At 38.0% G+C, this 14,025-nt stretch overlaps 1 protein-coding gene across 6 annotated transcripts in view; it reads left to right on the forward strand.

Annotated features, from left to right (window-relative positions):
* nfixb (nuclear factor I/Xb) overlaps positions 1-14,025 on the forward strand; it is a 511,053-nt gene that overhangs the window by 413,875 nt on the left and 83,153 nt on the right. For all 6 annotated transcript variants that reach the window (XM_062037120.1, XM_062037119.1, XM_062037121.1 and 3 more), the window contains one exon: positions 2,447-2,512. In XM_062037120.1, the coding sequence (XP_061893104.1) occupies positions 2,447-2,512 (66 nt within the window). The remainder of the gene's footprint in view (positions 1-2,446; positions 2,513-14,025) is intronic.

The raw sequence follows: 14,025 nt of genomic DNA on the forward strand, positions 1-14,025 counted from the left end.
ACCACGGTATCGAGCACTATTTTTTGGATAATCTAATTAAGACATATATATATATATATATATATATATATATATATATATATATATATATATATATATATATATATATATATATATATATATATATATATATATATACATATGTAGCTCACTGTGAATCTTTTTCGAATTAATCGCTTATTTGTAATGATTCTTAATAGATAAAAGATTGTTTTAATGTATATATATACATGTATATGTATATGTTTATATATATATACATATATATTAATATACATGTATATTTGTTTGGTTTGTCTTAGAAGACGTTTTGCCTCTCATCCAAGTAGGTTTCATCAACTATCCACAGACATTACTACACAACAAACTACATTATTTAAAAAATCCTAAATCAGATATTACATGTATTGAACTACTCAAAATGTGCATTGGTCTATCTCAGGCAACTTTATTTCCTTTTTGTACCGGGTTCCTTAGTCGAAGATGACTCGTTTGAGTAACAGGACTGACACTAATAGCAGCAGGGCTGCTGCAGGCTAAATCGGGGCACTAAGCAGAATTTTATTGGAAGGCTCCACCCCACTTCCCCATTACAAATTTATGTCACACTTTTCTATTTATGTGAAACAATTTTTATTAGGGTTGTCAAGTCAAGCTTTATTTATACAGCACATTACAACAACTTACGTTGACCAACCGGCTGCACAGGACACATTATAAAACCGTGACTAGCAGAATAAACAGTAGAAAAATAACAGCATACTTGTGTTCAAAAAAAATAAATCTACCAGATTTATATTTCTTTATTGATGTATATCCGCAGATTAATCACACAAATTATTTTGGACGCACATGCACCTTTACTTAACTATGGCTTGTTACCTGAAAGGTGTGTTGTTGTTGGAGCAGTGGGCAGGTCAATGCATGTCAAGATGAGTGAGGAGACTCCGACTGGTGTGCTTGCTCACAAATTTCACTTCAGAAAACCTCCTGATTGGACTTTATATAAAAGTTTTTGAACAAATAAATGATGTGCATTCAATTAAAACATTAAAACGTGTCCCTGTACGGCTTTCTGACAATAATATCGCAGTAGTGTCCAAATATTGGGGTATTTATATAAGGTCATCTAAATTGAGCAGTCAAGTTATAAGCGGTAAATAGTCATGATTAATCCAAATTCAAAAGTGAGATTAATCTAAATGATACTATACCAGGATAGACTACTGCAACACACTTCTTGTATGGATCCCCAGCAAGAACATCCAGAAGCTGCAATATATACACAATAGTGCTGCTAGGATCCTGATGAGAGTGCGGAAATACGACCATATCACACCAATTCTTAAATCCCTTCACTGGCTTCCTGTTCCACTGAGGATTGAATTCAAAGTCTCCCTACTAACCCACCAGTGCCTCCATGGAAATGCCCCCCTCTACCTCAAAGAACTACTCACCCCCAAATCCTCCACACGACACCTCCGCTCCGGACAGGCTAACCTCCTCCAACCTCCGAGGACAAAGCTACGAACAATGGGAGACCGGGCTTTCTGCTCCGCCGCTCCCAGTCTGTGGAACGCTCTCCCTGACCACCTGAGGGCACCACAGACTGTGGATGCTTTTAAAAAAGACTTAAAAACCCTTCTTTTAAAAAAAAGCCTTTTTTAAGATATATGCATACTAGTTATAGGTATTTGGCTGTTCTAGTTTTTATTTGTATTTATTTTTTATTTACTTTTTATTTTTATTCTTTTTAATACACTGTAGCACTTTCAGGTTGTTTACTCAATGTAAAGTGCTTTTTACAAATAAAATCTATTATTATTATTATTATACTATTTCCATACTTTTTTATTTAAACTTGAATGTATTTGATACATGTTTTGTACTAAAACAATTTGTCCAATAATTAATTATTAGTGCAAAATGATAATATTACCATCATTAAAACATAAATATATACAGTAGAAGGAGATTCTTATGGCCCCATTCGTCACGGTTTACCCGACGCATGGAACGTGACACATTCGAGGGTGCACATTCCACTTGAGCCGCCACACGGCAGTAGAGTGTTGAATACCTTAAAATGTGTTTTGTGGCGACTCCATCTTCGACCTCAGCATCAGTTACTATGTAGAGTGGCGCTTTCCATCGTTTTCAGCGGATTGCATTGCAAAACGATTAACCGCCCCTCTTTCTCTCAGACGATATCAGGAAAAGTAGCTTCTTACAGTCCGGAAAATACTGTACATATTACTTTTTTTCTGAAGACCTGTTTCTGACAGTATCGTGTTTCTAACATGTTGTGCACATCTCTATCAATCAATGTTTATTTATATAGCCCTAAATCACAAGTGTCTCAAAGGGCTGCACAAGCCCCAACGACATCCTCGGTTCAGATCCCACATCTCTAACCTCCATTCCTTCACTTGTGTGTTTGTTTCAGAACAATCGGGACAATCAGACAACTCTAACCAGCAAGGAGAGACGGACGTCAAGCCCCCGCCGAACGGTAAGTTTGCATTCACTCATCTGCCATACAGTGTCCGCTAGGTATGTACGGTATACCGGTACTAGTATAGTACAGCGATACTAATGAATCATATTTGGTACTATACCGCCTCTACAAAGTACCGGTCCCCCCGGCCCCCCTTTTTTTTTTAACGGGCACGTCGTCTTCACGTCATGACATTGCTGGTTTTACGAGCAAAGGAGCATGTTCGGCAGCGCACAATCACAGAGTACTTACAAGCAGACACCGTGTGTAGACAGAAAAGGGAGAACAGACGCATTTTGGCTTAAAAACTAAAGATAAAGGTGAAGTTATAACACTGATACGCCCTCAGGAAGAGGTGCTTTAGACATGGCTTGCTAGCGGCTAACATCTAGCCGCAGTCTGCAGTGTTTTAACTACTTCTCAATCACTAATCCTCGCCTCAATGGTAACAAATAAAGTAAGTTTCTTACAAGTATCATCCCTGCAGGACGAGGAATATCTAAACATGCTTCACTACACACCGTAGCTCACCGGCGTCACAATGTAAACAAACACCATGGGTGGATCTACACCTGACATCCACTGTAATGATACCAAGTACAGGAGCGTATCTAGTCGACACTACTATGGTTACTTCGATATTTTTTAGCATCACAAAATCTTTTTCCCTTTTTTATTTATTTATATTAAATTGGCCCGAGTGTGTGAATGTGAGTGTGAATGTTGTCTGTCTATCTGTGTTGGCCCTGTGATGAGGTGGCGACTTGTCCACACTGCAAAAAGTCAGTGTTCAAAAACACGAAAAAAAAATACAAAAATGAGGGGTATTTTACTTGAACTAAGCAAAATTATCTGCCAATAGAACAAGAAAATTGGGCTTGTCAAGACTTTCCAAAACAAGTAAAATTAGCTAACCTCAATGAACCCAAAAATACCTTAAAATAAGTATATTCTCACTAATAACAAGTGCACTTTTCTTGGTAGAGAAAAAAAAAAGAGACCTTTTTGCTCAATATGTTGAAAAATATTCTTAAATTAAGTAAATGCTAGTGCCATTATCTTGACATAATGATATGCGCTCGGCATCATGATTTTTTTTTCATGCTTGAAGTAAATGATAAATAAATGGGTTATACTTGTATAGCGCTTTTCTACCTTCAAGGTACTCAAAGCGCTTTGACACTATTTCCACATTCACACATTCACACACTGATGGCGGGAGCTGCCATGCAAGGCGCTAACCAGCAGCCATCAGGAGCAAGGGTGAAGTGTCTTGCCCAAGGACACAACGGACGTGACTAGGATGGTAGAAGGTGGGGATTGAACCCCAGTAACCAGCAACCCTCCGATTGCTGGCACGGCCACTCTACCAACTTCGCCACGCCGTCCCAGTAAGAAATGATTACTTTAAAAAAGCAGTTTTATACTTGTGAGTGTTGATGACACAGCTTTGCAACAGTTGATATTCTAGTTTCAAGCATGTTTTACTCAATATAGGTAAAAAAAAATCTCAGCAACAAGCTGTAATATCTTACTGAGATCATTTAGGACCAAAACACTTAAAACAAGTAAAACACTCTAACATAAAATCTGTTTAGTGAGAAGAATTATCTTATCAGACAAGCGGTAGAAAATGGATGGATGGATATTATGTTTATAAACTCAGGAAATACATCCCTGGACACAAGAGGACTTAAATGACCAATGTATGATCCTGTAACTACTTGGTATCGGATCGATACCCAAATTTGTGGTGTCATCCAAACCTAATGTAAAGTATCCAAACAACAGAAGAATAAGTGATTATTACATTTTAACAGAAGTGTAGATAAACATGTTAAAAAAGAAAGTAAGCAGATATTAACAGTAAATGAACAAGTAGATTAATAATTCATTTTCTACCAAGACAAGTTGTCTCTAATGTTCACTATTTTACTTAAGGACAAACTTGCAATAAGAAACATATGTTTAATGTACCGTAAGATTTTTTGTTAATATAAAGCCAATAATGCAATTTTTTGTGGTCCCCTTTATTTAGAAAAGTATCGAAATACATTTTGGTACAGGTACCGGTACCAAAATATTGGTATCGGGACAACCCTAGTGCCCGCGTGCTTGCGTGAACGGCTTTAAAAGGGCTGTGTCCGCATCTCGATACAGTACCAACACACTTACTGGACACACTGTGTACTCTGTGAGCAAGTGTGTCCCGGCAGAGTCGGGCTTGGTTTATTATGGTAAGGGGAGCTGATGGTACTGCAGTGTGTGGGGATTGCGGTGGGCCGCTCATAAATCACACTGACGTTACTCGAAGATGGGAACCACATGGCTGCTGCCTAGCTGAGCACTGACCTCATGGGCTGTCGCCGCCGTGGTTAACCCGGACAGTGCTCGAGTGAGCGGAGCGACCGAGATGGCGAACGGGGGGAGGGGGGATGTAGGATGTACGTATAGATAGAATGCGTCTTACAGTACGTGCGGACCACCGTGTTAGCTCCACCGGCACAGGAAGACACAATACATGTCCATATTCCTCGTTACCCACACGGGAGTCGCATGAATTCCAGGAGGGCGCGTGTCTTGCCAAAACACCGGCTCGAATTGGAGAGCGAATTGCGACGAACGCGTTGCCTATTCACAGTGCGAAGCCGCTTCACTGCAAAAACTGAAATCTAAGTAAGATTAAATATCTCAAATAAGGGTGATATTTGCTTATTTTCTGTCTGATAAGATAATTCTTCTCACGAAGCAGATTTTATGTTAGTGTTTTACTTGTTTTAAGGGTTTTGGTCCTAAATATATATTACAGCTTGTTGCTGAGATTTGATGACCTATATTGAGTAAAACATACTTGAAACTAGAATATCAACTGTTGCAAAGCTGTGTCATCAACACTCTCGTATTAAACTACCTTTTTAAAGTAATAATTTCTTATTTCAAGCATGTAAAAAAAAAAAATCATGACTTTGACACAATTGTGTCTCATGTTAAAACAGATGACAGCTAAATGGACTTTGCTGTTTTATTTTCAATGAAACAATAGAAAATACGTACTCATATAGTAGTACAGTTGTTATTAGTGAGAATATACTTATTTTAAGGTATTTTTGGGTTCATTGAGGTTAGCTAATTTTACTTGTTTTGGAAAGTCTTGACAAGCCAAATTTTCTTGTTCTATTGGCAGATAATTTTGCTTAGTTCAAATAAAATACCCGTGATTTTTGTATTTTTTTTCTTGTTTTTGAACACTGACTTTTTGCAGTGTTCTAAGACACTAATCCTGTAGAACAGACCTGGGCATTCTGCGGCCCGCGGGCCGCATCCGGCCCTTTGTGCGTCCCTGTCCGGCCCACGTGAGGCCAATTATAAATTACAAAATAAATTTTAAAAAGTATCTATGTCGAGTGTGCAATACAACGGTGCTGCTTTTGTTTTGAAAATCGTTATTTGTATTACTTCCGTGTGGACGTATGCATGTGCGTGATTGTGAGCTGCAATCACAAAATAAAGTTGAAAAAACATCTATGTCGTGCGCACAATACAACTGTGCTGCTTTTATTTTGAAAAGTATTATTTATGGGCGTGTGTCCGTGTGTAACCTGCGAGTGAAGGTGCACATGCAGCGACAAGTGATGCACGGTTTACACCCGAGACGCTAAAAAGAAAAAAGTTGATGAAGAATGGCGTGTTTTCAACAAGACATGGACTGCCAAGAAACGTTCCCTCTAAGGTGCGTGCCTGCGCAATTGCGCACTGCTCAAGTGTCCGCTGCGCGCAGAAAATATATGCCGCGCACCTAATCAAATCCCATCTGAATTCTAAACAAAATAAACATATTTATTCTATGTAATTTTGCAATGCAACTCTGAGTGACAGTGACAACAAGCGGCCCTAACGGTGTTCGTCAACACCGTTCAATTATTGTAACGTCATCGAGATGCTTCGAGGACAGGAATTATATCGATCACTTTATTGATCTAAACTGTTTATATTCGGACATAACCACACCAAAAACATGAGTAAAACAATTCTATCTCGAAAAACTAGTCATTTTCTGCCGTACAAACCAGGCCAAAACCAACTTGTCATCTGTCACCAACACGCATAGCACTAAACCACTGGTGCGTTTATGGCCACACAAAAAGTCGGACAACTCAAACACCACACAAAGTTACACTATGACTCCTCAGTCATACGTGTGCTTATTTTACTGTCATTTATTATTAATGTTAATTTATTTATATTAGTCATGGAATGCTGTTACACACACTATGTTGAAGTATTACTATTATTATTAATTATTATTATTATTATTATTATTATTTATCTTACGGTATATATCAAAAATAATATTGAGCAACATTTAATTGAAATATTGTCGATGTGGCCCTCCAGCAGTGCTCGGGTTGCTCATGCGGCCCCCGGTAAAAATTAATTGCCCACCCCTGCTGTAGAAAATAAACAAAGTTTCTTCCAAGTATTATTATCACTGGATGACTAGATGAAAATCAATAGTTAAGGACGCTACACGCACACAAAAAGCAGGACGACACAAGAAGCTAAACCCTAAAGCTTAAAAGTAAAGTTGATACCTAGTATATGAAAGTGAATGGATCAATATTTTTCTTGCTCTTATCATAACAAAATAATTTTTGGAGTTGTTTTTGTTATTGTTTACAAACTCAGGGCATAAGTCTCTGGATACAGCAAGGCTTTCAGGGCAAAACCAAAATGATTTGAATTGAAGCCAATAGTAGTTTTTGCTTTTGTTTAGTTATTGTGCACCAGACACTTTTTGTTTAAAAAAAAAAAAAATAGCATTTAATACCACAAATTTAATACATCATCTGATTTACAACAATAGCAGCAAATTCTAAATTTAATAAGTTGAGTTTTATAAAAATTTGTTTTTCTGTTTGCTTCAGTTAATTGCTATAAAACCTTTTCAGTCATATTACACCAACATTTCATTTAGTTATTGTGTTTAATGGGGATGTCCCGATCAACATTTTTAACCTTTGTTCCCGATTTGATTTTTTGGCCACAGATCCGATCCGATTCTGAGTCCCTATTCGATACTTTGACAATGGATTATATAACTGAGAAAGTTTTTTAGCAAAATGAAGAAAAAAACACCAGCAGACACCAAAACGCATCAATCGAATTGATTTTAATCAGCCCCTAAGTCATCCAGAAGCAATAAAATTTTAAAAGGAAATTGCTGAATAGACCAGGGATGTCAAACTCATTTTAGATCGGGGGCCACATGGAGAAAAATCTACTCCCAAGTGGATCGGACTGGTAAAATCACGGCACGATAACTTAAAAATAAAGACAACTTCAGATTGTTTTTCTTTGTTTAAAAATAGAACAAACACATTCTGAAAATGTACAAATCATAATGTTGTTGTTGTTTTTTACACTTATATGTTGTGGTTAATAGTATTCTATCTTTATTTGTCGTTATTTATACTTTCTGAATAAATGATGTGATAATGTTCATCAGTCAACTCATTGGTGTTAATTTTCAATTTATCAAGATAAAAAAAATAATATCAAAATCAAATTAAAGGGTGTTTGTATGTAGTTTGCTCATTTTTCTCAAATGGTGCATTAACATCATGTGTTTTTTTTTTTTTTTTACATATGTAGCATCATCTACACCAGTGTTTTTCAACCTTTTTTGAGCCAAGGCGCATTTTTTTCATTGAAAAAATGCGGAGGCACACCAGCAGCAGAAATCATTAAAAAACGAAACTAAGTTGACAGTAAAAAATCGTTGTTGCAATTGTTGGAAATTACTTTAAAGCATAACCAACCATCCATCAATGTAGCTCTTGTCTCAAAGTAGGTGTACTGTCACTACCTGTCACATCACACCCTGACTTATTTGGAGTTTTTTGCTGTTTTACCGTGTGTAGTGTTTTAGTTCTTGTCTTGCGCTCCTATTTTGGTGGCTTTTTCTCTTTTTTTGGTATTTCCCTGTAGCAGTTTCATGTCTTCCTTTGAGCGATATTTCCCGCATCTGCTTTGTTTTAGCAATCAAGAATATTTCAGTTGTTTTTATCCTTCTTTGTGGGGACATTGTTGATTGTCATGTCATGTACGGATGTACATTGTGGACGCCGTCTTTGCTCCACAGTAAGTCTTTGCTGTCGTCCAGCATTCTGTTTTTGTTTACTTTGAAGCCAGTTCAGTTTTAGTTTCGTTCTGCATAGCCTTCCCTAAGCTTCAATGCCTTTTCTTAGAGGCACTCACCTTTTGTTTATTTTTGGTTTAAGCATTAAACACCTTTTTACCTGCACGCTGCCTCCAGCTGTTTCCGACATCTACAAAGCAATTAGCTACCTGCTGCCACCTACTGATAAGGAAGAGTATTACACGGTTACTCTGCCGAGCTCTAGACAGCGCCGACACTCAACAACGGCACATTATTTGCAGACTATAATTACTGGTTTGCAAAATATATTTTTAACCCAAATAGGTGAGACTGTATCTAAATCTCCCACGGCACACTAGGCTGTATCTCACGGCACACTGGTGTGCCACGGCACAGTGGTTGAAAAAGACTGATCTACACAGATACAAAGAATTGTTATTGCGACATCTAGTGGACACATTTAGAACAGCGTTTTCTTTCATTCAAAAATTTCAGGTTAATTTTTATACTAAGCAAACTCATAAAACCGTACGTTTGACACCCCTATGATAGACGATATGTCTACATTTTTTTTATTTTTGATCGTCCAAAATGGTGAACCACACACGCAGGACGGGGGATTCTCGATCTGTCAGTTTGCACATCTTTCTGACACGTGCTACATAAAACCCTAACTAGCGCTCGCAAAACGGTGATGAGTGTTGTTAAATCACATTGCGCGTGCTGAATAAATATATTTGCATTTCCCCTTCCCGGTATTGTGGGCGTTTTGATGATCAGCAAATATTTTTGCATATTATTGAAGACAGAGACGCAGAATGGACTACACGCCTTATTTTGCTCACTTTAGAGACGCAATCCACTTTGCACACGTTTAGTCGATCAGCTTTGCGTTTGCTATCAAGTTTGCACGTGTTTTAGAACACCCACTCCCTTAGCAGATCAGGTCCACAATTTTATAGTTTGCACGCGCTATTTAGCACTTGTTATTTGGTATATTAGATCAGGCCCTCTGAGTCGTTTTTGTCGCCACCTTGTGGTCTTGCGGGTCTGTAGGGTTCCCATCTCTGTCCTGAAGTGCTCTGTAGGGCTGCCTCACACTTTATCGCAGGGGTCCTGAACCTTTTTGACCTCAAGGCCCAACTTTTCCACTACCGAGGGGCCCGGGACCTACTCATTAATACTGAATTATTAATCTTACTCTTGATTTTAATCCTATTCAATAATAATATCTAACCTATTTACAGTTCAACAGGATAAACCTTGTCAAATGATATGAAAGCATGTGTTAATCACAAAGATGATAATCAAGGCTAAGGTCAGGCTGATTACGAAAATGATTATACATCAAATTTACTGCAAAGGAAGAGAGCCATAAAACTGCTGTGAAATACAGTGAAGTACTAAAATAATTACATTCTAACTAAATGAATAATAAATAATAAAATATGTTATTTCTTGAATAAACGTCATTAAAATTAAAGTGCAAATTAAAATACAGCTTCACCACTTTAGTCATAATGTTTGCGCTGAAGGAAGTTCTCTATGACTTTAGTTCCAGACTTCCCCTGTTTGATTGACATTTTCAAAAGTGTTTTACAACTGACTGATACGAATCAAGCTGAAGAACAGATACTTTTATGCGCCCCTGTAGGGTGCACTCGCGGCCCAACAAAGGACCTTGGCCATATGGTTAAGAAACACCGGTTTAAAGAATCCCTGGCCTAATGTGTACCTGTTGCAAATAGATGTGTCTTGGTTGAGTGACTCTTACAGCAAGCACATACTGTGAAAATGATAAAGAGAGATAATACTTATGGCACACACAAATCCATACTGTAGGACAGAGCTGGGCAAATATTTTGACTCAGGGGACCACATTGCGCCAAGGTGTATGTGTGTATAAATTATATATACACATTAGTGTTGTCCCGATACCAATATTTTGGTACCGGTACCAAAATGATTTCGATACTTTTCGGTACTTTTCTAAATAAGGGGGACCACAAAAAATTGCATTATTGGCTTTATTTTAACAAAAAGTCTTACGGTACATTAAACATATGTTTCTTATTGCAAGTTTATCCTTAAATAAAATAGTGAACATACAAGACAACGTGTCTTTTAGTAGTAAGTAAACAAACAAAGGCTCGTAATTAGTCTGCTGACGTATGCAGTAACATATTGTGTCATTTTCCATTCTATTATTTTGTCAACATTATTAAAGGCCTACTGAAATGAATTTTTTTTATTTAAACGGGGATAGCAGATCCATTCTATGTGTCATACTTGATCATTTCGCGATATTGCCATATTTTTGCTGAAAGGATTTAGTATAGAACAACGACGATAAAGATTGCAACTTTTGGTATCTGATAAAAAAAAGGCTTGCACCTACCGGAAGTAGCGTGACGTAGTCAGTTGAACATATACGCAAAGTTCCCTATTGTTTACAATGATGGCCGCATGAAGTGAGAGAGATTCGGACCGAGAAAGCGACAATTTCCCCATTAATTTGAGCGAGGATGAAAGATTTGTGGATGAGTAAAGTGCAAGTGAAGGACTAGTGGGGAGTTGAAGCTATTCAGATAGGGAAGATGCTGTGAGAGGCGGGGGTGACCTGATATTCAGCTGGGAATGACTACAACAGTAAATAAACACAAGACATATATATACTCTATTAGCCACAACACAACCAGGCTTATATTTAATATGCCACAAATTAATCCTGCATAATAACACCTGCGTGTTTGTTATGCTAGCTCCTAGCTCCTCTGCTAGCTCCTAGCTCCATAGAACACGCCAATACAATTCAAACACCTGATCAACACACACAATCACTCAGCCCAAAAGACCGTTCACCTAACCCAAGGTTCATAAAGCTTATATATTTTTAAAAAGTTACGTACGTGACGCGCACGTACGGTACGGTACGTGTTATGCTAGCTCCTAGCTCCTCTGCTAGCTCCTAGCTCCATAGAACACGCCAATACAATTCAAACACATGATCAACACACACAATCACTCAGCCCAAAAGACCGTTCACCTAACCCAAGGTTCATAAAGCTTATATATTTTAAAAAAGTTACGTACATACGCAAAAAAAAGCCAAAGCTGCATACTCACAGTAGCACGTCTGCGTCTTTGTCATCCAAATCAAAGTAATCCTGGTAAGAGTCTGTGTTGTCCCAGTTCTCTACAGGCGTCTGTGTATCCAAATCAAAAGTCCTCCTGGTTAGAGTCTCTGTTATCCGAGTTCTTCCATCTTGACTGCATCTTTCGGGAATGTAAACAAAGAAGCGCCGGCTGTGTACTGTTGTGGCTGACTACGTTCGAAAAATACGTCCATTTCGCACCGACAACTTTCTTCTTTGCTTGCTCGGCTTCCTTCTCCATAATGCAATGAACATGATTGAAACAGATTCACGAACACAGATGTCCAGAATACTGTGGAATTATGAAATGAAAACAGAGCTTTTTCGTATCGGCTTCAATGTGGAAGGCATACCCGTGTTCGCCGGGCTACGTCACACGCATACGTCATCCTCAGAGGCGTTTCGAACCGGAAGTTTAGCGGCAAATTTAAAATGTCACTTTATAAGTTAACCCGGCCGTATTGGCATGTGTTATAATGTTAAGATTTCATCATTGATATATAAACTATCAGACTGCGTGGTCGGTAGTAGTGGGTTTCAGTAGGCCTTTAAGGACAAGTGGTAGAAAATTAATTATTAATCTACTTGTTCATTTACTGTTAACATCTGCTTACTTTCTCTTTTAACATGTTCTATCTACACTTCTGTTAAAATATAACAATCACTTATTTTTCTGTTGTTTGATACTTTACATTAGTTTTGGATGATACCACAAATTTGGGTATCAATCCGATACCAAGTAGTTACAGGATCATACATTGGTCATATTCAAAGTCCTCATGTGTCCAGGGACGTATTTCTTGAGTTTACAAACATAATATACATTTAGAAAAAACGAAAGAAGATGTTGTGATACCAAAAAATATTGACGTAATCATAGTAGTATCGACTAGATACGTTCCTGTACTTGGTATCTTTACAGTGGCTGTTAGGTGTACATCCACCAATGGCGTTTGTTTACATTTTACGGACCGGTACTTTTCAGAGGCGGTATAGTACCGAATATGATTCATTAGTATCGCGGTACAATACTAATACCGGTATACCGTACAACCCTAATACACATTTAGCTGTAAAAATCTGCTGTACGGTACGTGTATTTGGGTCCCTTTTTTTCAGGAATATTAATACCAAAAGTCACAATGTCCGAAAGAATTCTAAAAACAGACCACCTCAAAAAAACGGAATGGAATGTTATAGTTTTTTACTGAATGGGACACCCAAAATGTACATGAAAATAAAGATAGTGGGATTTACAATATTAACTATGAACAATAAAACACTGAATATTAACAACATATGAACATCGCTCCTCTTGTACTTCTCAGACCAGCTCCTCCATAGTTGTGTATCTTTTACAATCAAGCAAAACACAACACAAATGTAACAAACAGCAAAATATGAATGCAAAGGGTAATAAATATGATATGTTATCACTTTTATGAAGATATTTGTTGTAAAATTTTGCTTCCGCATCTGTTCCTGACACACGCGTTTGGGGCTGGCTGCTCTGAAAACAAACCCCGCCTACTCTGCTTTGTTCCTGGTCTGAGCTGCTGTGACATAGATTACCGTAATAACTCCTTTAACACTCAAAAGCGCAGATTTCAACCATTGAATTTTTTTCTATAGTTCAAGACTTACGGTCATTTAAAAACAGCACTGCACATCATAATGCCGGCGACAGTTCGGATGTTAAAGGCCTACTGAAATGAGATTTTCTTATTTAAACGGGGATAGCAGGTCCATTCTATGTGTCATTCTTGATCATTTCGCGATATTGCCATATTTTTATTGAAAGGATTTAGTAGAGAACATCGACGATAAAGTTCGCAACTTTTGCTCGCTGATAAAAAACCCTTGCCTGTACCGGAAGTAGCGTGACGTCACAGGTTGTGGAGCTCCTCACATCTGCACATTGTTTACAATCATGGCCACCAGCAGCGAGAGCGATTCGGACCGAGAAAGCGACGATTACCCCATTAATTTGAGCGAGGATGAAAGATTTGTGGATGAGGAAAGTGAAGGACTAGAGGGCAGTGGAAGCAATTCAGATTGGGAAGATGCTGTGAGAGGCGGGTGGGACCTGATATTCAGCTGGGAATGACTAAAACAGTAAATAAACACAAGACATATATATACTCTACTAGCCACAACACAACCAGGCTTATACTTAATATGCCACAAATTAATCTGCATAACAAACACCTCCC

Source organism: Entelurus aequoreus, linkage group LG25, assembly GCF_033978785.1.
Source record: "Entelurus aequoreus isolate RoL-2023_Sb linkage group LG25, RoL_Eaeq_v1.1, whole genome shotgun sequence".
Taxonomy (NCBI): Eukaryota; Metazoa; Chordata; class Actinopteri; order Syngnathiformes; family Syngnathidae; genus Entelurus; species Entelurus aequoreus.